A 25,377-nucleotide genomic window follows, 5' to 3' on the forward strand; every position below is an offset into this window, starting at 1 on the left:
ACCCCAAACAGTGCATGTTTTCCAGGTGTCCTCACAGAATCACAAGTTAAATAATTAGCTCCACCTGTGGATCTTGTAAAATGTGTCAGTGAGTAATGACTACACCGGTGCACCTGCTGGGTGACTTGCAAAACGTGACTTGTGCGGTGTCCTGAGGATCAAGTTTGAGAACCATTGATCTACCTGAATAGGTTGAGAGTATTTATTATTTTATTTGCAAACATAAGATGAATATATCTTTCAAAGCTGCCTTGTATGTGACCAGTGTATTGCCTCTTCCTCCTGCCACACACAGATATACAGCAGCTGCCATCCTCACCAGCTACAAGAGGAAGTACAGCGTCATTGGTCTGTGTGATCAGCATGCTGACCCTTATTCACCCAGAGAGATGATAAGGGTTGGTGCATACCTCCCAACATAATCCATTCCAGGAGGGACAAAATGTTCTGTTCCTGGATTTCCCTCTTAATTTATGAATGCCATCACCTGTACTGAAGCACCTCTCTTATCAATTATCTAGTTCAACACAGGTGACAGCAATCATAAATTAAGAGGGAGGCCCAGGAACAGAGTTTTTTGTCACTAATGGAATGGGGCATGTTGGGAGGTAAGGTTGGTGTCATCTACAGTCTGGTTCAGGCATACTGCCAGATTACCAACAGGGCCCCCACACTTAGCTACATCACTTGAGTGGGGAGAACTGTGGCATAATGTGAACTGGGGGCACTATAGTGTGTTTAACACATTTGTGGTGCTGGGTATATTTACACATTATAATTTTTAATAACATCACCACTATATCATTTTGACAATTTACTTGGTAGTCACCCTTACAAATCTTAATCCAGCCTTGCTCAGGCGACATCTGGGTTCAGACTACCTGAGGTTACAACAAAGCTATATGATGTGTGTAAATGAATGTGAACATCATAAATCAGTATCAGTGAGGAGCAATACACCTAATTATAGCAAATAAATTATATCATAAAAGATAGATAATGTCCTATAGTATTGTTCTGTAGTGAACAGATGGGATTGTATTACTCACTGAAGGTGTAGTAAGCCTGGAAACCTTTTAGCTGAGTTTTGATATCACTGTGGAATATCACCACCATGGTATTCCCAGTGGAGGTTATGGGATTAAATCCGTCTTCACCACAGAATGGACCATACACACGAGAGCTAAAATGGACCTCTACATAGTCTTGGATGCAGTAAGCGGCGTCCTCTTGGTGAAAATTAGTTACAGTCAGTAATATCTGTAATACACAGAAATATTAATTATTATTAAATGAAAGAGACATACAGAAAGCAGATACGGCAGAAATACCAAAGTCAGCTAGAATATTCCCCACAGGCATAATGTGTGAGCATATAAATCTGATAATAACATCATACATAGATATGTTTGTAAATTTCATATCTATACTGACAGTGGCGGATTGGGGATTAAAAGTGGCCCTGGAAAAATCTCTGGAAGTGGCCTCAAGTAGGCGGCACCAAATCAACTGTAGACGGAGCCAAAGTAGGCGGGATTAGAGATCTGTGCATGTGCAGGTCTCCTATTGCAAGATTGCTCACTGTGGGCTGGATTCAGATTTGTTCGCTAGGCTGCGTGCAGTCGCAAATGCCGCGATTGAACGCTAAGACATAGGACGCCCTCTATGTCTTAACGTGCGATTTCCGGGTGAAGTCAGACGCCCACCAGCCTGGAGTAAAGACGTCCACTTTTAGACGTCTTCTCCTGGAAGTGTATGAAACCATTGGAACCATCCGGTGACATCGAACTAGCATGCAGTGCTTGAGGTAGACCCTAGCCTACCAAAAGCACTGCGAGCATCCCTGTGTGTAACAGCTCAGTGACGTGTATGCTGACACTGCATCTTAATTATGCACGCCCTTAAATTGGTGTAAAGACGCCCAGCCATGCCTGCGCTAGTGCAAGCGCACCCCGTTTACACAGACCAACCCCAGCCACCACCCACACATGCCCCGTTCTGTCACTCAAACTAGCGATCTGGAAGTATGATGAGAGCGACCATCTCCCGATCGCAGTGTTTGGTTCGCGCACGTGCACTGCGACTTATACACATGCGCAGTTTGCAACAATCGGCCGGCTACGAGCGAACGCAGCCTAGTGAACAGGACTGAATCCCACTCACCCTGTGTCCCACCCGCCAATCATGATTGACATGCAGCTGGAGATGTGTCGGCACCGTTTTCTGGGTGTGCCAAAGCCAAATGGCTGCATCCTTGGATGCAGCTTCACTGGCCCTGGCAGCGTCATTTTGCTGGATATTGTGAGTAACCTGAGGGTTACTCAGATGTCCAATGATCACGCAGTTTTTCTGATGCAGCAGCGGATAAGAGAACCTCCAATGAGTATCTCTTTGCTTAAGATGCCTCCTGCAGCTTTAGCCTAATTTCACAAAAACGCAGTGGCTGTGCTATAGCGCCTATCTCTGAATCAGCCCCTTAATACAGAGTGAGTCCATCTCATGCCAGAATAATAAGTCAGACCCTACAGATTGTGCAGCGTCAGCCTTTCATGCTCACCCACTATGTAATATAAAGCAGTTAGCCATTTATTATCAGACAAGTACTGTAGAAGCAAACAAATAAGCCCGGAACACTCCGTTCTGATGTGGGACCACAACTTGGACAGCCTTGCACTAATTCCCATCATATAACGCAGAGCTATACAATCAGACACAGCCATTCCTGTCCCAGTACAGATTACCTTTTAATTTTTACAAACGCACATATAATGGTGCATACACACGGTCAGATTTTTCTTCAGATCTGAACGATAACGATTTAAAAAATCGTTAAATCGTTCATATCTGAAAGAAAATCTGACATATCTGACATGCCTGAATGATGGACGATGAACGATGCGCGTTCCCGATGTTCAGATAACGATATCTGACATCTGATGTGTTTGCAGTCAGACTTGGACGATTCCATTCATTTTAATGCAGTCAAAAATCGTTCAGTCGTTGAAATATTTCAAATCTTTGGTAAAATCATTTAAATCTTTCATCTGACAAATCTGACCGTGTGTATGCTCCATTAAAGTCAATTTAGTTAGAACCATAGTAGGGGTATACAGCAGGTGAAGGTGAGAGGGAAAGGGAAGGACAGGACAGTAGGAGGAGAGGGAGGATAAATAAAGAAGGGGAGAGGCTTATGGAAGAGGGGAAGATTTTACAGAGAGCAGTGGATTGTAATGCAGCTAATGTTTATAGCCCCTCTGGGGAAATGTGTGTGGGTAGCTATAATATAAACTTTTAAGAAGTGGAGTTATAGCACTACATTTTTCTAGCTGTTCCAGGTGAATTATATATTCAAAAACTAAAATCAAAATCTGAGCTCCAAGATGTTATGGAAAATGGCGCTAAGAAAACAATGTGGTCTCCACCACACTTATACCAATACAAAATAAACAGAAATACTAATATATATTTGTGTTTAGCTGTATATGAATACCAGACAGCCATATAGATACACATTTCTACATACAGACACTCATATATCCATATACAGATGCACATATGCATAGATACATACATGTGCACATACAGTAGACACTCTATACCCATATACATAGGTACAAACATGCATATACATTATCAGATACACATATACATAGGTACGAACTAGGGGTGTGCACCGGCCACTTTTCGTGTTTTGGATCTGGATCTTTCTTCGTGTTTTGGATCTGGATTGGTTTTGCCAAAACCACCCTTCGGTGGTTTGGGTTCTGGGTTTTGTGTTTTGGATCTGTATTTTTTTTTAAAAAAGCATAAAAACAGCTAAAATCACAGAATGTGTTGATTTTTCTGCTACTATGCTATTATTAACCTCAAAAACCTTAATTTCCACTCATTTCCAGTTTATTCTGAACACCTCACACCTCACAATAGTGTTTTTATGTCCAAAAGGTTGCACCGAGGTAGATGGATGACTATGCTAAGCGACACGAGTGGGCGGCACAAACACGTGGCCCATCTAGGAGTGACACTGCAGTGGCAGACAGGATGGCAGTTTGAAAAATTAGGCCCCAAACAGTACATAATGCAAAGAAAAAAAAGAGGTGCAAGATGGAATTGTCCTTGGGCCCTCCCACCCACCCTTTTGTTGTATAAACAGGACATGCACACTTTAACAAACCAATCATTTCAGCGCCAGGGTCTGCCACATGACTGTGGCTGAAATGATTGGTTCGTTTGGGCCCCCACAAAACAAACTGGCAATTAATCTGGCCCTGCACAAGCTGGCTCTACGGAGGCAAGATGTCGTCCTCATCCTCCTCATTCACCGATTCCTCACCCTCTTCAGTGTTGTGTACATCCTCATCCTCACAGAGTATTAATTCGTCCCCGCTGGAATCCACCACCACAGGTCCCTCTGTACGTTCTGGAGGCTGGTCTCCCTGGAAAAGTTGATAATTAATTTTTATGAACATCATCTTCTCCACATTTTGTGGAAGCAACCTCCTACGCCTTTTGCTGACAAGGTGCCCGCCTGCACTAAACACTCTTTCGGAGTGCACACTGGAGGGGGGGCAACTCAGGTAAAATAGAGCCAGTTTGTACAGGGGCCTCCAAATTGCCTCTTTTTCCTGCCAGTACATGTACAGACTGTCTGACATGCCTACTTGGATGCTGTCACTGATGTAATCCTTTAACAGACAGACGCACGCTTGTCGCTGCTGCTTTGAGGATGCAGGTGCGGCTACAGCCCACAAAATTCACAAAGACAGGAAAAAAAAGAAGATTTTTTTTATTGTTTGTGGAGCGCACTTTGAGGGTTACACCACCCTTTAACAGACAGACGCACGCTTGTCGCTGCTGCTTTAAGGATGCAGGTGCGGCTACAGCCCACAAAATTCACAAAGACAGGAAAAAAAAGAAGATTTTTTTTATTGTTTGTGGAGCGCACTTTGAGGGTTACACCACCCTTTAACAGACAGACGCACGCTTGTCGCTGCTGCTTTAAGGATGCAGGTGCGGCTACAGCCCACACATTTCACAAAGACAGAAAAAAAGAAGATTTTTTTTAGAGCACACTTTGAGGGTGTCACCACCCTTTAACAGACAGACGCACGCTTGTCGCTGCTGCTTTAAGGATGCAGGTGCGGCTACAGCCCACACATTTCACAAAGACAGAAAAAAAAAGAATTTTTTAATTGTGTGTGGAGAGCACTTTGAGGGTTACACCACCTTTTAACAGACAGACGCACGCTTGTCGCTGCTGCTTTAAGGATGCAGGTGTGGTTACAGCCCACACATTTCACAAAGAGAAAAGAAAGAAGAATTTTTTTATTGTTTGTGGAGCGCACTTTGAGGGTTACATCACCCTTTAACAGACAGACGCACGCTTGTCGCTGCTGCTTTGAGGACAGTATCATATGCAGTGACAGTAGACTTGTCAGAAATTGTTGGCACGTCCTTCAGTCCGGACCAGATGTCCAAACCGGCCCTTAACTTATGACACAGGTGCACGCTTAGCGCTGCTACTGTGTTGATGCACGTGCGGCTACATCGCACACAAGTCACAAACACATAAAAAAAATAGTTTTTTATTTTTTGGAGCACTTTGAGGGTTACACCACCCTTTAATAGACAGACGCATGCTTGTCGCTGCTGCTTTGAGGATGCAAGTGTGGATACAGCCCACACAATTCACAAAGACAGAAAAAAAGAAGATTTTTTTTAGAGCACACTTTGAGGGTGTCACCACCCTTTAACAGACAGACGCACGCTTGTCGCTGCTGCTTTAAGGATGCAGGTGCGGCTACAGCCCACACATTTCACAAAGACAGAAAAAAAAAGAATTTTTTAATTGTGTGTGGAGAGCATTTTGAGGGTTACACCACCTTTTAACAGACAGACGCACGCTTGTCGCTGCTGCTTTAAGGATGCAGGTGTGGTTACAGCCCACACATTTCACAAAGAGAAAAGAAAGAAGAATTTTTTTATTGTTTGTGGAGCGCACTTTGAGGGTTACATCACCCTTTAACAGACAGACGCACGCTTGTCGCTGCTGCTTTGAGGACAGTATCATATGCAGTGACAGTAGACTTGTCAGAAATTGTTGGCACGTCCTTCAGTCCGGACCAGATGTCCAAACCGGCCCTTGACTTATGACACAGGCGCACGCTTAGCGCTGCTACTGTGTTGATGCACGTGCGGCTACATCGCACACAAGTCACAAACACATAAAAAAAATAGTTTTTTATTTTTTGGAGCACTTTGAGGGTTACACCACCCTTTAATAGACAGACGCACGCTTGTCGCTGCTGCTTTGAGGATGCAAGTGTGGATACAGCCCACACAATTCACAAAGAGAAAAGAAAGAAGAATTTTTTTATTGTTTGTGGAGCGCACTTTGAGGGTTACATCACCCTTTAACAGACAGACGCACGCTTGTCGCTGCTGCTTTGAGGATGCAGGTGGAATCTAGACGGGATTTGGAACCGGGGACACACTACCTCCATCAATTGTCTAAATCCCACTGCACTAATGGCGGATACCGAATGCATGTCTAACACCAACATAGCAGTCAAGGCCTCAGTTATACATTTTGCTTCAGGATGACTGCTGTCGTACTTCATCCTCCTCGCTAGGGACTGTTGGATTGTCAATTGTTTAGTAAAAGTAGTGGTGTTCCTACTTCCTCTCTGGGATGATGAACAACTCCCAGCAGCAGCAACAGCACTAGGAGGAAGTGGTTTTTGATCTTTCCCTATATTATTTTTATCGGAGAAAGTTTGGTCCTCCATTTATGTTATATTGATATATACGTGCGGCACACAAACACAGAAAATATTTTTTTATTTTTTCTGGAGAGTAGTGCACTTTGTGGGTTACACCACCCTTTAAGAAATGAGCCAGCCGGTTCTTTACTTATGGGACACAGGCGCACGCTTGGCGCTGCTCCTTTATTGATGAACGTGCAGCCACAGTGCACACAATTCACAAACACAGAAATTTTTTTTTAATTTTGTTTGGCATGCCCTTTGGGGGTTACAGCACCCTTTAGCGGTCAATCCAGCCAGCCCTTTATTTATGGGACACAGGCACACGCTTGCCACTACTTTGTTGATGCACATGCGGCTACTGCGCACACAATTCACAAACACAAAAATATTTTTTTTAATTTTGTTTGGAGTGCCCTTTGGGGGTTACAGCACCCTTTAGCGGTCAATCCAGCTGGCCCTTTATTTATGGGACACAGGTGCACGCTTGCCACTACTTTGTTGATGCACGTGCGGCTACTGTGCACACAATTCACAAACACAAAAAAAAATATTTTTTTATTTTGTTTGGAGTGCCCTTTGGGGGTTACAGCACCCTTTAACGGACAAGCCAGCTGGCCTTTTACTTATGGGACACAGGTGCACGCTTGGCGCTGCTACTTTGTTGATGCACGTGTTGCCACAGTGCACACAATTCACAAACACAGAAAAAATATATTTTTTTTGCACTTGGGGCGAGCACCCCTGATGGACAGAGCACCCCCTGGACAACACTACAGCACCCCTTTAGGACTGGGACACTGCACAGGACTTTGGAGTGGACACAGCCCCTATGGACAACTGACTGCACAACACAGTCCAGCCAGCCCCTATGGACTTTGAAGTAGTGGACACAGCCCCTATGAACAACAGCAGCACAGCGCAGCACAGCACAGCACAACACTGCACTACACTACACTACACTACACAGCCCAGCCAGCCCTAACTCCCACCCTCCCTCTTCACTGTCCACAGCCGAGTGAGAAAATGGCCCCAACGCGGGTACCTTATATAGGATCCAAAACCCGCAACACCCGGAAGGCGGGATGATGACGTTTTGCCTCGATTTCAGATCCGAGTCAGGCGGGAAAAGTCGAGCCTGACTCGGATCGGGGGGGCTCGGGGGGGTTCGGATTTCAGAAATCCAAACCCGCTCACCCCTAGTACGAACATGCACATACATTATCAGATACACATATACATAGGTACATACAGACACTCATATATCCATATACAGATACACATATGCATAGATACATACATGTGCACATATAGTAGACACTCTATACCCATATACATAGGTACGAACATGCACATACATTATCAGATACACATATACATAGGTACATACAGACATTCATATCCATATACAGTTATCAGATACACATATGCATAGGTACATACAGACACTCATATCCATATACAGTTATCAGATACACGTATGCATAGGTACATAGAGACACTCATATCCATATACAGTTATCAGATACACGTATGCATAGGTACATACAAACACTCATATTCATATACAAATACACATAGTTAAGATACACATAAACACACTGTAGGTATATATATACAGACACATATACTAATATACAGATACCAACCACATAAGCACACATTCATATCCATATGCACAGTACACATATATTCATATATACAGTTACAAATTTGCATAAGAGTACATACCAGTCACAGCCTCACAATACAAACTGGAAGCCGGGCATCTGATCAGGCTCCTAGAGAAGGGGAGAAATTCTGGAAACAGGCACCTGCGCTCAGGGAGACAGGTACAGCGGAGCTCTCACACGCTGCTTGGTATAGGCTGCCAGTCACTGAACCTCAGTGGCAGACAGCTTATACTGAGTAGTGTGTAAATATGAGGCACAGTGGGGTTTGGAATACCGGGCGGCGTCGGTGGCTAATAAGAGCCGCTGCCGCCGTCAATGCTTTGTGACAGGAATATGTCTCTTGGACATTCTTCATTTGTTTTGCTATTGGCACTTAACGGCCCCTCCAGGGGCGGCGGGCTGCTAGTGCCTGTGTGAAGTAATGGTGTATGCGCTACTGGGGGCGCTGATAGGAGGCGCCGGGCTGTCGATCATCAAAGGAGGCCCCCGATTAGTGACACTGCAAGATGCGCTACAGGAGGCGGGGCCGCTCACAGGCTGCGGCTGTCAATCCTACAAGGCCAGGGGTAAGTGATGAGCTACTGGGGAGGGGTGACAGGCAGCCCCACAGTCCTGTCGGCCCATTGGGAAACATCCCAGTGACTTTAATAACCAATCCGCCCCTGTATACTGAGCATTCTTAAAGCAGAATATTTTTATTAACCAATCAAGCAAATTGTGTTTTAGAGCCTATGAAACTCCTTCAAATAAATCTATCTCCACAGCCATTATAGTCAGCAAACTACATCATACAAATGGGAGTAATATATTCTTAGATAAGGAGGTGAGTTGGCCACTTACCTCATATCACAGCCCACGATGAACTTAATATTGGCCTGGAGCCTACATTCACACATAAGACACTATCTATCTATCTATCTATCTATCTATCTATCTATCTATCTATCTATCTATCTATCTATCTATCTATCTACAGTATCTATCTACAGTATCTATCTATCTATCTATCATCTCTTTCTCTCTTTATTTATCTATACATAAAGCTTCCATAACATTACTGAATCCACTACACAAATTATCTTAGGCTTCAAAACTGTTCTTACCCGAAATCCCTGAGTAGCTGTAATATTGAAGGTACAATCCATGTTTGGGCTGTATGCATTTGGGTATCCAGGAGATGTAAAGTTCTTCTCAAAGGCAAAGATATTCCCTCCACATTGTACTTTAGGGAGATATGATATAAAGCAGAGAACAAACAGCATTTGTTATCCAAAATCCAGCAATGGCCCAGGCTATGTAATTCTCTAAGATATGATGAATTACATGACAAAGCTTCCATAAAACTTACTTAGTTCTATAAAAAATGTGTTTATGGTGTAGTTACTGATTAGAGACAGCAATTCATTAATAATTCTGTTTGTAAGTGTATGTCTACTACTAAGTGCCTGTGGTTTTCTAATCATCATCATCAAAGTTTATTCATAAGGTTTCACAAATTCCACAGTGCTGAATAGGAAAAGAAACTAACAATCTAAAACAAAGATACATAAAGGATGATGGAAGTTACACTATGACTGAAGGAGTTTAATCCTTGAAGTTTATTGAACTGGTTTGTCATAATTTACCCTGAGTTATCACACATTGCATTCTGTCCATTCAGCTTATAGCTGATATGTGCTTGACTGTTTTCCCGTACCTTGGAGCATTTTAAGTAGGTATAATCATGCAATCCAGAGTAGTGTATATCATATAATGGTTTTACTGTTAGAGATAGCACAGGAGATAGCACAATTTGTAAATGGATGGAAACCAGAGATAGATGTGAGACATAAGGTTGAGAGGTCCTTGCTTTAGATGTAGGCAGCAGAGGGAGGCAGAAAAAGTTGGTAGGGCAGGGGCTAAAGGGATGAGTGGTAGGAGATGTTGGCGGTAGATGAGAAGAAGGCACTTGTGAAGATATAGGTTTTGAGGGACCATTTGAAGTAGTGAAGGTTGAGAAAGAGTTGGGCAGTTGAGAAAGGGATTCCCACAGGTGGGAAGCGCTGCAGGAGGAGTCTGTTTACTAGGGGTAGGAAAGGTATAAAGTAGGTCTCTAGATATACTGAGGTGGCAAGAGGAGATATATATCAGGAAAAGGTCAGATTTATATGTAAAGGGAGCTATTGAGGTCTAGTGAGGGCTTATATGATATAGTTTCTATTCATACTAACACTGCCATTTCCAGTGGAAACAATATTTTATAAATTAGTGTATAGTAAATTAATCATGGTACAATATTACTGAAATATTAAAAACAATCAAACGTCAGTGGTTAATTAATTAATTAATACATGTCAGTTCTTCTACTTTGAGATCCATTTTTTCAAAACTGACTCTCATGGACATGTTATCAATTATAGTTTAATGATAGTTTTCCTCCTGTTTCTACTCCTACTGTATAGGAAAAAGTTACTGCATGAAGTACAATAGCAGCCTGACCTGTCTGATGCCGAAGATATCTTACAAAGATGATAGTAAAAGTAAAAAAGGGGAAAAGGGAATTGAGAAAGGGGGAACACAGCACAGGGAGTAAAGATACTCTAAAATGGCAGTGAAACAGTAATGTTGTACACTGGTGTTAACCAAGCCCTAAAGCAAATGTGAAACAGAGGTGCTCCCAAAGAGTCTAATATCAATGGACAAAGAAGAAGAAGAAAGTAACTCCTATAAAAGGGGCACACTCTGTTGTAAATATGTTAAAAAATAACTTTTAATAATTATTATTTCTAAAAATATAAATGAAGTAGGGCAAAAATTGAGTTAATAATGCAGATCCTTGAACAAAAATGACTGTCAGAATATATAAAGTATAATGGAATTATTGGAATTATTAACATGTACATGAAAATAAGCCAAGGAAATCAACAGAGTTGTCAATAAAGTATGTCAAACAAGCTGGGGTGTGAAAGTAATTGTGCAGATGCCCCATTTGGCAAATCCAATCTAAAGTGCCAAATGTAAATACATCAATCAACAAAAATCTGTCTATTCACAATATAAAGGATTGTCCAATCCAATCTAAAGTGCTAAGTGCAAATATATGAATCAGAAACATGAAAAAAAAATGTTTTGGTCTGTTCATAACATAAATAGTTGACAAGTAATAAATTAATCACATACAGTATCCAATGAATCTTGTTAATATTATGAAATTATATTGTGTTACTACATCAAAAGGTGACATTTTTTTTATATATATGTATATATATATATACATAAATATTCCGTGTAAAATATTCCGACACATTTGTTATAAGTTTATAAACAATTGAGTCATTGAATTAGTCAAAATTTTGTAGAATGTGACAGCAGCACCATGAATCTCATGACATATCAATAGCAGTAAGTAAATTGAGGCGTCCCTCAGTAGGCAATTAGCCCGATAATGTTCCCTTAGATAATGCTAGAAGATGGAAAATAAAGTGTCTGTGTACTTAACAGAACAAGGATCTACTTTTGCCAGTCTTACCAATGTATTGAACTGGAAATGAGAGTCCTTGTCCCATGGCACAATGAAAGAAAACAAGGTACTTTCTCTGCTGTCAGCGCGGGCAATTTATACGCCCTGTTGCTACAGCATTGCAGGGTGAAAAGCAAAGGCTGCAGCTGATGAGAGTCTAGTGAAAGGAGAAATAGAAGATACCTGTCAGCAAGAAGCGGGGAGGAAGTATGCTGCCTGTATTAGAGATCATGGTGCAGGGGATCCCCGAGCACTCAGGGACTCCCGAGGAGACGTGGCCCGATGCGCGTTACACCTAGGAGGCTTTTTCAAGGAGGCTCACATGATAGAAAGCCAGAAGTAAATACACCTGGCTGTGAATTCATTGGACACAAACCCCTGATTGACAGGGTAATTCTCCAATGTAGTCCCAGACCATTGCCAAGGTATAACGTCTGTGGTGGAACCAATAAGGGGACAAAACAGGGGTTTATGTAAATAAATTAATTCAGATGATCGCAGACTGTCATAGCTCCTATTCATGCTAAGGGTATAATAGTACTGTTATTAAATTCAAAGTTAAGGTAACAGGATACTTTTTTACAAATATTTCATGCTGCTCAAAAGAGAGAAAAAAATATTTTATATGCATATTAGCTCATAAATATGAAATAAACAGAAATGAATGAAATATTTAAATAATAGAGTCAAATTGATAAGATAACAAATAATAAAATAAAAAAATAAAATATATATATATAAAAAAATATTATACATATATATATATATATATATATTTATATGTATGTATAGTCATATCAAGCAGCTGGTGTTTTGTTTTAGAATTTTGTTCTAAAAACAATGCTTATCTGAGTTGATAATAACAAGTTCAAAGTTCATCAGGCAAGAAGAGGCAGCTCCCAATGCGTTTCGTCCTTCTGGGACTTTATCAGGGGGTACTGCTGTCAGAGGGTGGCACTTACTTATACCCCCATAAATTAGGACTGATTGAATTGTTGTTGGTGACATCACTTCCTGTTTGTGATTTGCACAAATGATGTCCTATGAAAGTTTAGATCAATGCAGCTTGGCTGCTGTCTTAAACGGCTATTTATCTGTAAATAGCAACATACATCATCCTTTTTAAAGTTAATAATTATAGTGCTGTAATATACATGATCCAGAGCACGGGACCCACTTTCTGCTTGTGCGCATGCACACCTGGGTCTCCTAGCTACATTCTCCTTAAAAATGATGATGTATGGTGTTATCTACAGATAAACAGCCATTTAAGACAGCAACCAAGCTGCATTGATGTAAACTTTCATAGGACATCGCTTGTGCAAATCACAAACAGGAAGTGATGTCACCAACAACAATTCAATCAGTCCTAATTTATGGGGGTATAAGGTAGAGCCACCCTCTGACAGCAGTACCCCTTGATAAAGTCCCAGAAGGATGAAACGCATTGGGCAGAGCCTTTTCTTGCCTGATAAATTTGAACTTTTTATCATCAATTCAGATAAGCATTGCTTTTAGAACAAAATTCTTTTATCCTATTTTTAAGAATTATTTCTCTCTGTGTTTTATATCTGATTTTTTAAAAACATATTTATCTGCTTAACCTGAGGTATTTATTCTATGAACTACTCAATCACTTTATATGTTTGCACAGCACATGGCACTTTATAGAACTATTATCGCTGCTATTATTGTTTGCAATTCCACCGTTCAAATTTTTTGTTTGTCATATGTCAGAATAAATTGTTATAAATGTCACTTGTGTTAAGGTACACGTATTATATATATTTTTGGTATACTTACACAAATATTAATTCACAAAGGTTGTATATGGTTGTTCCACTTCACTATTGTTGTACAACACACCAGACACTTGATGTGACTATACATACACGTACTTTTCTGAGGGCAAGTAACCCATTGTCATATATCAGTTGCCTCAGCAGACAAGTATTACTTTAGGGAGTGTGGTTGTTTTACATAAATATTTCATGTTTTAAAATACTACTACGTAGAGGAGAGTTGTGATAGGTTGGCGCAATCACTATACTATAATTCTACATTTTTGGGTATTCTTGGTTTGTGTGGCCGCCTATAAATTCCCCTCACTATATATCAGTATGTTCAGATTTAATGATCACACCACTAAAAGAAGTGATCTTTGTCAAAGGATTTTTAATGAAAACAATACTATAACAAAGAGTGCAGGACGAAGGCCTAGAACACTCTATCTCTGTGGATAGGATCCCAAGAGGCCTAAGGCTTGTAAAAACTCACACTTTTGGACTAGATAAACCCAAATTCATTAAATATGGGACAGGATTTTACACAGATGTTTCCTTGACCTTATGAAATTGTATAGGGAGCAGCTGGGGCTGTTTGGCAGCTGGGGTTAAAAGCACCAAGTGTTAAAGGCACAAAGTGTGATTACATAACAGTTAATCAAACAGTTACCCTGCATGAATATGGACTAATCATCTGTTTATTTCATTTCATCCCTCAGGTATGTGATATTTCATCACTCGTCCTGCCTACTGCATATATACTCTGCATAGACCTTCATGCAATCATGTGCAGTTTTTAAATGTATGTGATATTTCATCTCTCATCCTGCCTACTGCATATATACTCTGCATAGACCTTCATGCAATCATGTGCAGTTTTTAAATGTATGTGATATTTCATCTCTTACATAGATTTTTTTTTTACATGTATAGTCTATATTGTTCAGTGAAGCATAGCTTATGGTATATATCTGGCCTGGTTTATTGCTCCAACTCAGAGCAAGTTATCTCCTTTGATCAGCAGACCAATTGAGTCAGATGTAGCCTGTCTTAAACAAGGATACAACTCCTTTATATTCAGTATAGGGGGCAGCTGGGGCTGTTTGGCAGCTGGGGTTAATAGCACCAAGTGTTAAAGGCACAAAGTGTGATTAAATAACAGTTAATCAAACAGTTGAACAAACAGTGACCAACATCTAAGGTAATTTCAGATTTAGATACATTTTAAGGAAATCAGTTTTAAAGTAACAAACCTAATACTCACCATGTACTACACATTTCTTTTCATCAAAACTATTCTTTATATTTTCTCTAAGGATATAGTATCCTTAACTCTCCCTGCATCTCACTTCCCTGTACTCATTGCATATTGATTCACTCCCTTTCTCTTAAAATTCATGAGCTTTCTTTTCATCATACATTGACTATTACAACCTCATTGTGTCACTATAAAAAAACTTTTACAACTATATCTACTTCTCTAACCTTCTGCTTTTATTATCTGGTGACATATGACCAAATCCAGGCTCCACACAAACACACAGCAGTTTTAATATGGAATAAATACCCTGCAAACCCATGTGTCCCCCATCACCCTCCCAATCAATAAATGTGCCTTATGGAATCCACACTCTATCACAACTTATCATTATTTTACATCTGAACAGCTCTTTACAACAACTACTTTCACCAATTTCTACATTTACCTGAGACTGCTGGTTCACACCTTAACCATACAGTAACCAACCGTGGCTTTCCACAGACACCTACAAATACTGTCACATAAAGTAGAATGTCAGAGGTGTAAATCTTACTCCATATTACTTGCTCACATAATGTAAAACTGGAATCCACCCATCTGTCATTCTAACCCTCTGTTCCATGCTCACTGTCTACCCCATCTGTGTCACACCTGTCTGTCTGCCCCTCCCCTTTAGAATGTAAGCTCTCATGAGCAGGGCCCTCTTCCCTCATGTGCTTTTCCTTCCTTTACTTATATTATCTACTCTATACTCCTTATAACAGCACCTAACCCTTGACTTTTGCAATCCTGCTACTGTTGCAGCAATGTTTATTTACCATGTACTTGTCCTGCAATGTCTTATACTGTATATCAGTGTTTTTCTTGTTCTTTTCAACTGTTTATGTACTGTTTCTGTACTTTGTTTTTGTACTTGTTAGGCACTGTGGAACCCTTGTGGCACCATATAAATAAAGGATAATAATAATATGTGAGAAATAAGGAATATTGACTGAATTGGAGAAGGACATTGTTAACAAAGAGACACAGATGGAGGATCAGAAAGATAAAGAGGAATATAAAGAGAATGAAAAAATGCTTATCAAAAAATTGGAAAAAACAGAAGAATTAGTCATCAAAGACAAAGAAAATAAATTAATCAGAGATAAACAGGACTATGGATTGAATAAGATTAAGCATTGGAGCAGACCTGGCACAAAAATTAGTGATCGGTATCAAACGCAGCATTCAGATAATTGGAAGCAGGTTTCAAAACATAACTTCTATAACAACAAAAGGTATGAGGATACCCAAGAATCCCCAAGACTGAATACAATCCAGAATAATAGATTTTCAACACTACAGCATCTAAACTCCAATAGCGATACAGACCATTTTTTATCACCAGAACCACAACTAAATATACGGAGACCACCAGTAAGAGAAACCACCAGAATAGCCTCACCTATGAAAAGGAGAAAAAGAGAAGAAGAGGAACACGGGCGGTAGAAGTCTGAAAAGGAGTTACCTCCGATAGACCTAAAGAAAAAAGGAATCTACATTCTTTCAAACCACACCTTGACCAATCTTGAAGTAAAGTTACTGAGTAAAGGACTAAATATGCTCCTACTAGCAATATGAACAAGTTCAATGTTTTTATAGACTTGAATAAATTTGTGAGGAATTTGATGATGAAGAGACATTTTTTAAGGAAAGAACAAGCACCCATAAGGTCTTATAATGAGAACCCATCCAAATCAGGCTTGAAGGGGAAATCAACTTACTACCCGCTTTAGTCCACAGGAAGCCACATAGGTCTTTCTTGACTTTTTCATAAAAAATGTCTATGCGACACAGATGTGAAACCTATACAAAAGCAAAATTTAAGGAATGATAAAAAGCAGGCATTGAAAACACTACAAAAGAACTCTAATATCATCATTAAACAAGCTGATAAAGGGCGGGGGGGTTGATCATAATGAATAGATCATCCTACTTAAAAAAAACCAAGAGACTATTGGATGACCCTGGACAAAGATCCCGTACAAGAGTACACAGATGAACTAAGAATCTTGTTGGTGTATGGACTACACAATGGAATATTAAACAAAGATGAATTCCAGTACCTCATGATGACCAATCCCACTAGCCCCATATTCTATTTTTTGCCAAAAATACACAAATCCTTGAAGACCCACCCGGTAGACCGATAGTGGCAGGCATAGACTCATTGACTTCACACCTCTCCGAGTACGTGAATATCTTCCTGCAGAAATATGTAATTAAACTGGACTCATTACTCAAAGATACTGTTAATGTTCTACAACACATACAAGGATTAAAATGGCAAGAGTCATATAACTCGGTCACAACAGGTGTACAGGCATTGTATACATGTATTGAACATGAAAAAGGAGTCAATGCATGTAGAGAGATGTTGGAGAAGGATGAATCCATCAGTGCCACAAATTTTTTATGTGATTTTATGTATTTTATCTTGAATTACAATTATTTTACATTTTTAGATGTGTTTTATCACCAAATACGTGGCACTACAATGGGTACCAGTTTTGCCCCTAGCTTTGTTAATATTTTTATGGGATGCTGGGAAAATCATTTTGTGTATGAGAATAATCCTTTTAAGAAGAATGTCATCTTTTACAAAAGATACATAGATGACATTATAATGATCTGGGAAGTATCAGAAGAGACTTTTAAACAGTTTTTAGTACACATTACAGACAATGATATGAATTTAAAATTCACGTCTCATTTTAATAAAACATCTGTGGAATTCCTAGACTTGATCTTGATAGGTGAAGGAGCAGAGATTTGTACAAAGAATTACATAAAAGAAGTGGATATGAACTGCTATATACATTATAAGAGTGGACACCTGAAAACGTGCAAAGAGAACATCCCATACTCCCAATTCCACACTGTAAAACGAAACAACTGCACTAAGGATGAGGATTGTGATGAACAAGTACAGATCTTCAAGGACAGATTCATAGAGAAAGAATACCTTAGAGTACTTCTGTTAAAGGCGGAAAACAAAGCAAGAGACCTTGATAGAAGATAGCTACTGAAGTATAAGACCAAGGACAGCCAAAATGGAGATATAGTAACATTCACCTCTAATTACAATGGACATGAGACAGAGATCTGCAAATCCTTACATGAACACTGGCATCTGCTCCTGATGGACCCAATTTTAAAAGAGATACTACCCCCTAAACTGAAGATATTCTTTAGAAAGGGGAGGAACCTTGAGGACTCTATAGCACCGAGTATGATCAAGAACATGGACCCAAAACAGAATCAAATATTACTGAAGTGCTTGGGCAGCTATAAATGTGGCTGATGTATTATATGTAAATATCTACATCCACAAAGGAAGGTCTTCTCCAATTTTGATACACCAAAGAATTCAAGTTAAAAAAATTATATGAATTGCAACTCAACGTCTGTTATTTATTTATTGGAATGCAAGTGTGGTACCAAGTATGTTGGAAACACAAAGAGACCACTTAAAATAAGAATACAGGAAAACATTCAAAACATTAAGGATAAAGTAGAAGGCCATGCCATATCGACACACTTCATCTCACATCATGGATCCAATCCGGAACATTTGACATTTAAGGCAATTGAACATGTCACCCTTGGCGAGAGAGGAGGTGACCTAGGAAACAAACTCTCAAGAAGAGAAATGTTCTGGATCTTCGAACTCAATACTTTGGCTCTGTACGGTTTTAATGAAAGCTACGAAATAGCCCCGTTCCTGTGAAGGTTGAGATAAATGGCATAACGGCTAAATTGATACCTACAGCTAGGCCATTATGTTAATGCCCAACCTCGTCCGATCTTGGAAACTATGCATAATTGGGCCTGGTTAGTACTTGGATGGGGGACCTCCAGGAAATACCAGGTGCTGTAGATATTATTGCAAATATGCTTAAGGGCGTAAGAGTAAAGGAATTTTACTGGCTCCCTAAGAGGCATATTACCAATAATATGAACCAGTTAATATACATGTAGAGCTTATTTCTATTCAGGATTCATCTAATTGGTCTGGAATTATGGATTACAATCTAATAACTGAAAGAACTATGTGAATATCAAAGAACTATGTGAACATCAAATTACTTCAAAAAACTATTATTCTCCTCCTCCAACCCCCCTTGTTTTAATTACAAAAAATCAGAAATTATTTTTCAGTGGATATTTAATAATTAGTAATATATTAAAAATACAGAAGTATTGTTCTTGGTGGATAATAAGTAGCTACACTAACCATCATGTTATTAATCCGTCATATTACCTCCTACCCTTTGGATTTATATAATAACCTTTGAATATGCAGCCCTGGTAGTTATCATTTTAGGCATGCATTCTAACCCTGAAAAACGTAGTCTTGCATGTTTAAACTAATTTTTGTCCTTGAACTATAGTGACATATATACAAGTCAAAAAACTGACAGCATGTGATCAGACAACATCGGGATAGGCGGAAAAGAATAGTACCTTCCATTGTCTACAGGAGAATGTCATTTTGGACTTCACCAAGATGGCGACCAGGAATGATACTGTAGAGATCGAGGACTCATGCACAGGGACCAAACGCATGTGCAGAGATGGATTGAGCCGGATGGACATCTAGCAGAAGCCGGGCGGAAGCAACTGGAGGATGTTGCTAGGAGACCCAGCGCACAAGCAGAACTTAGAGCCGGGCGGATGTGAACTGTGTGTGGGTGAAAGTGACGAGCAGACCCGGAAGTGGGTCCCGCATTCTGGATCATGTATATTACAACACTATAATTATTAACTTTAAAAAGGATGATGTATGGTGCTATTTACAGATAAACAGCAATTTAAGACAGCAGCCAAGCTGCATTGATTTAAACTTTCAGAGGACTTCGCTTGTGCAAATCACAAACAGGAAGAGATGTCACTAACAACAATTCAATCAGTTCTAATTTATGGGGGTATAAGTAAGAGCCACCCTCTGACAGCAGTACCCCTTGATAAAGTCCCAGAAGGATGAAATGCGTTGGTAAGCTGCCTTTTTTTTCCTGATGAACTTTGAACTTTTTATCATCAATTCAGATAAGCAATGCTTTTAGAACAAAATTCTTTTATCCTATTTTTAAGAAAGATTTCTCTCTGTGTTTTATATCTGAGTTTTTAAAAACATATTTATCTGCTTAACCTGAGGTATTTATTCTATGAACTACTCAATCACTTTATATGTTTGCACAGCACATGGCACTTTATAGCATATTTTTCACAAAAAGAACTATTATCGCTGCTATTATTGTTTGCAATTCCACCGGTCAAATTTTATGTTTGTCATATGTCAGAAAAATTGTTTTAAATGTCACTTGTGTTAAGGTACACTTATTACATATATGTTTGGTATACTTACACACACAAATATTAATTCACAAAGGTTGTATATGGTTGTTCCACTTCACTATTGTTGTACAACACACCAGGCACTTAATGTGACTATACATATACATACTTTTCTGAGGGCAATTAACCCATTGTCCTATATCAGTTGCCTCAGCAACCTAGGGAGTGTGGTTGTTTTACATAAATATTTCATGTTTTAAAATACTATTACGTAGAGGAGAGTTGTGATAGGTTGGCGCAATTACCATACTATAAATATATATATATATATATATATATATATATATATATATATATCAAAAAACTTTTCATGCTAAATCATATGATAATAATAAAACATTCCAATTCATGTCAGCTCTTCTACTTTGAGATCCATTTTTTCAAAACTGACTCTCATGGACTTGTTTCCAATTATAGTTTAATGGTAGTTTTCCTCCTGTTTCTACTCCTACTGTATAGGAAAAAGTTACTGCATGAAGTACAATAGCAGATGCACAGTCAGGTGAGGATTGGACATCAAAGCCATTAAAATTCAGGGTAGCCTTAATGTAAGACATATCAGGGAGTCAGCAATAACTTATTTATTTAGTCTTTTTATTTTGCAAATAAGATCATATGTAGCTTAATGTACACACTGTATATCAAACTGAAGGATGTGATCACCTTATTTAGGCTTATTTACTTGAGTATTGTGAAATCTTAAATGGAGAATTCCATCTTTGCATTGAGCAGAACAACCCATCATACTGTATGTCACCATTGTATATACTTCCCCCCCCCACATCCTTCTTTCCTGTTGGAAATTATACAATTCTTAGGAGGATGTATTACTATAAAAAGAACAGATAAGTATCAGAGAATGACCTCCAAATACTTTGAACCTGGTGCTAGTACAATAATACCTAGATATAATTACATACTAGTAATGCAGCAAACTGGGATGTGACAGCTGCTTAACTGCCCAATCTATAAGGCACACAGAGAAAAGGTTCCCAGTTGCGCCAGCTGGTGTAATCAATTAGGTATGATAACTGGTGCTCAAACCAATGGTGCTCAACATATGACAGTTAGGAGATGATTGGCTGGAGCACCATTATAATATGCAATGAGCTTTATCACTCGTTGCGTATGATAAAACATGTTAATAAATGAGACCCACAGTCTTTATGGAGCACATTCCACTATGTTCAAATATGGAACCAAGTAAATTACTCTTAGCACAGAGCCAGGTTATGAATTGACGTAAATAAATTGTAAATATTTGTGAAGTCCATAGTTGGAGCACTCCACTGCAAATACACTGCAAATGTATAATGGGGCTACAGGTAGTCACAGCCACACTATGGGCCAAATATTATATTGTGAAAGTTTAGAAAGAGTGAGAGTTTTCTAACACTTTTTAAACTCGGCCAATGTAATAGAGTCCGAGAACATGAAAACTCTCATGATTTAAATTCTTTTCCAGATTGTTTCCCATTTTGAAGATACAACTCAACCAATGTAATAGTGTGAGCGTTTACTGCTAAACTCTCACATTTTCCAAACTCTCACCCTATTAAATGTGGCCCTATGTGTGCTAGAATGATATCAATCACAAAAAAAAACAGCATCAGCTTCAGCAGTCTAAATAAATCCCAGGCACAAATGCTCCAAATCACCATACACCTCTATCTTTACCCATAGCTCGGGGCCGATCTGATGGCTTCTATGAGATTTTATCCCAGAGCAGTCGGTCAGCATCATCTTTCATGGATATCTGTGCAGAGATCTCCATGAAAGATAACGTTTTGCCTCGTTCTTATATCTGAATTAAGTGGGTAGTACATATATAGTACATATATATGTATATGCTAATTCCATTCATTGCCATACCTGTCCAGATGGGGTCCTGATCAACCAAACACATCTGGCATCATTAGGATAGGCTGAGGGATAATTGGCTGAGGTCAGTGTTCCACTCTTATCATTAAACAAATTTGCACAAACACCTAAGAGGTAGAAAGTGATATAAATTAATGACTATAGATGTGGTGAAGTATAGTGAGTTATTATAGTACTAGGGTGAGCTACATATGTGACAGATACAGCCACTCAGTGTAATGGGCCTCACTTTGTGTTAAGAAACAATCCCACTAAAATGAGCAAGTCTACACCTAGATAAACCATGTTGTGACACAAGAGGCACAAATGCATAGCACCCAGATAATGGCCAGGGAAATATTTAAATTGGGTTTTAGAGTTGGGATAGGTTGCGTGAGACCCTTATTGCCACCACTTGCAGTGCAACATGGCCTAGCTAAGGTGTGACATTGTAGGTATTAGCTAAATTTACTCCTAACTATAAATGAGGTTATATGACATCTATAACTACACTGGTAGAGCCGGTTAATTTTAGAAACATCCAAGATACTCAGTCCTTTTCTTTGACCGATGGTTATGGTAGGATCAGGCTTGGGTACAATGTAGGGTTTCTTTGAAGTGTTAGAGAATGCATACCTGTCACACAGACAATAAATAATGACAATATCATGTAGAAATCAGTACAGTCCAGAATTATAGAGACAGTTATAACATCAATGTGCACTAATTATATGCACGCACCATCCTCTATCATGTAGTACCTCTATGCATAGCAGCTTACCTGTCATAATGCATCACTGAGCTATAATCATACTCCAGACCCATGTTATTAGTGTTTTTTGTTATAAAATTCTCTGCATTACCTGTATCAAGAAATGTCCCCATTACTACACATCACATCTGAATGGAAACAACACAAAACTGTGTGACAATCAGTATATTTGTGCATTTGCCATGTGCATAGTACCTTGTGAGATATACTGGTAATTGATGGTGACATAGTCATCACGGTCACTCCTCATATGCTCATGGTAAAATCCCAGGACATGACTTAGTTCATGTTCTACAGCTCCTCTGGACATACAACCAGCAACATTTAGTCCAACCATCTGTACTCCACCTTGTCGTCCGATTAATGACATACAGCTGGAGGCAGTGAGGACAGTACAGTATGACAGAGTATGACAGTCTGTTCAATGGTTACTGTATACTTATATACACAGGGAAAGAAACAGTCATCAATTCCAGAATTATTCTTATGGAGAATTACCAGTAATCATGAAGAACAGAAAATTCTGCTTTTGTTACCAGAAACCTCTAAGTTAGTGTTACTCTATAATTTAGACAGAATGGAAGAACCTACCCATTTGATGAGACAATGTTGATATAATCCTTCTCTGCAGTCCGTGGTACAAACCTCACACACGTCAATGTCTCAAACTCCTGCATAGAAGTTTTGAACAACTTGACTTGATAGTCATCTGTAGAGAAAGGAAGTTGTGCTTATATTATTATATTAGAAAATAGGTGGCCATGACTACTTTAGTATACTGTCAGGAAGGGATAACTTACTATAAGCAGAGGATAAGTTGTATGGAACAGGGACAGTCCCATCTGCAGATTTAGGCCATAAGCAATTTTTACAGCTGATGGCGCTGCGTCCAGGTTTCATGAGCAAATCTCCTTCATGCACAGTTATGTTGATACCTACATTTACCAGTTACATGGACAAGAAGCATTCATAAATTAGTGTAATATATGTAAGAATTATGTAAGACTATTCAATCCTTTGTTGTAATAATAACATACTTATTATACCCATTTATCTTTCCATTAAAGATGTGTTTCTTAGCTTGTTAACACACCTACAGTGCCTTTTTACTTAAGGGTCTGTTCAATATGTTAATTATCAGGGTCAGGCTGGACAATGATAATTAACACACTAATTTGCAGTGAGCACTGGAGCAATTCAGCATTGTGCTGGCATGGAGACAGTTCATCCAATAATCATCTGTCTCCCAAAATGTTTCCACTGCTCTTTCTGGAGTAGTGAAACTTAGCACTCCCGAGTTTAACTAAAGTTCATGCAGGCACACAAAGCACCAGCATCCGGTGGAAGGAGCTGGACAGGGGCGGTGGATACTTACTGTCTAGTAGTTTAAAATAAATAAATGAATGAATAAAAAAAAAACACTCTCTCCACCATTTTATAAAAGCTCATCCTATTGACCCTTGGGACTGGTCATCTAGGGGGCACCCAGTACAGTCAGTAGGGATTAGTGTAATGCATCCTCCTTCACAAGTACTGACTGCTGATAGTATAGACTACGGTACTAGCAGTTGGGTAACTACAAATGGTATTACCGGGCAGTTCTTTGTCAGTTTTTGGGAAAAGGCAAAGAACAGAGTAACTCTATAATTATCCCTGGTCTTAATAATACTTTCTATGATTACTTTCCTTTGTGTTCAGCTGCATACTCGTGTACCATCTGTGATAGAATCACTGGAGCAGTTTTGAATGGCTTCTATGTCTGTCCCAGATTCCTGTCTTATGTGTTTTAAAACCCCCAGGAGACTTCTGTTTGGAAAATCAGACTAGAAATGTCGGCTTTAGTGAAAAGCCATAATAGGGTCCTGGGGGTGTGGATGTGAGGAGAGGGAGGGCTCCATCCACAGGCCAGTCCAGGTGTTGGGCCTTTCAGCCTGGTAGCAGGCTCATTAGGGTTTGCACCTGAAAGTGTCTCAGATAAGCTGGGTTTTGTTATGGCTGAGGGTCGCATGCTAGTTTGCTCTGAGACACTGTGTGATACTACCTGTAAGTACTGTGGACGTGAACTTATTTAGTCTTCTGTTAGTGAGGGAACCTGCTATCTAGTTAGAGTCCAGACAGGCTGGGATTTTGTTTGTGTTTAGTTTTATTTGTGTGTCCAGTACAATAAAGACTGGCTCTGACCAGCTTGCACAAGAACCCCAGAATTGTGTCCTGTTTCTCTGGCTGCTGTGTGTGTAAAGAGGGAGTCCATCTACCCAGGAGAGGGACCCCTATCCCAACTGTGTCACAATTGGTGGAGAATGCGGGCAGTCACACACTGAAATTGCAGCAAGGAAAATTTTTCCTTTAAAATTTAAAGGAACAGGC

General features: G+C 39.5%; 1 protein-coding gene and 1 pseudogene across 1 annotated transcript; one reads left to right on the plus strand and one right to left on the minus strand.

Annotated features, from left to right (window-relative positions):
* Positions 1-1,041: 1,041 nt before the first annotated feature.
* On the minus strand, positions 1,042-23,949 carry LOC148436128 (embryonic protein UVS.2-like). The gene is made up of 11 exons (XM_088465279.1): positions 23,811-23,949; positions 23,602-23,719; positions 23,206-23,384; positions 23,020-23,101; positions 22,747-22,874; positions 22,251-22,366; positions 20,849-20,920; positions 17,840-17,997; positions 17,159-17,280; positions 9,541-9,659; positions 1,042-1,260 (listed from the first exon to the last, which is right to left on the minus strand). Exons 1-11 carry the CDS (start codon positions 23,908-23,910, stop codon positions 1,042-1,044), a joined length of 1,413 nt encoding a protein of 470 aa, XP_088321405.1. The 5' UTR covers positions 23,911-23,949.
* LOC148436129 (5S ribosomal RNA) lies at positions 18,785-18,903 on the plus strand (annotated as a pseudogene).
* Positions 23,950-25,377: the final 1,428 nt, after the last annotated feature.

The sequence above is a fragment of the Taudactylus pleione genome, unplaced genomic scaffold (assembly GCF_031769625.1).
Source record: "Taudactylus pleione unplaced genomic scaffold, aTauple2 ptg001956l, whole genome shotgun sequence".
In the NCBI taxonomy this organism is placed as follows: domain Eukaryota; kingdom Metazoa; phylum Chordata; class Amphibia; order Anura; family Myobatrachidae; genus Taudactylus; species Taudactylus pleione.

Coding starts and splice junctions, on each gene's coding strand:
- LOC148436128 (XM_088465279.1), bottom strand. CDS start 23,910: ATGAAACCTGGACGCAGCGCCATCAGCTGTAAAAATTGCTTATGGCCT. Junction 17,998..20,848: donor CTGCTATTGTACTTCATGCA/GTAACTTTTTCC, acceptor CGCCTTTAACAG/AAGTACTCTAAGGTATTCTT. Junction 17,281..17,839: donor CAGGTGTCCACTCTTATAAT/GTATATAGCAGT, acceptor TATGTGTTGTAG/AACATTAACAGTATCTTTGA.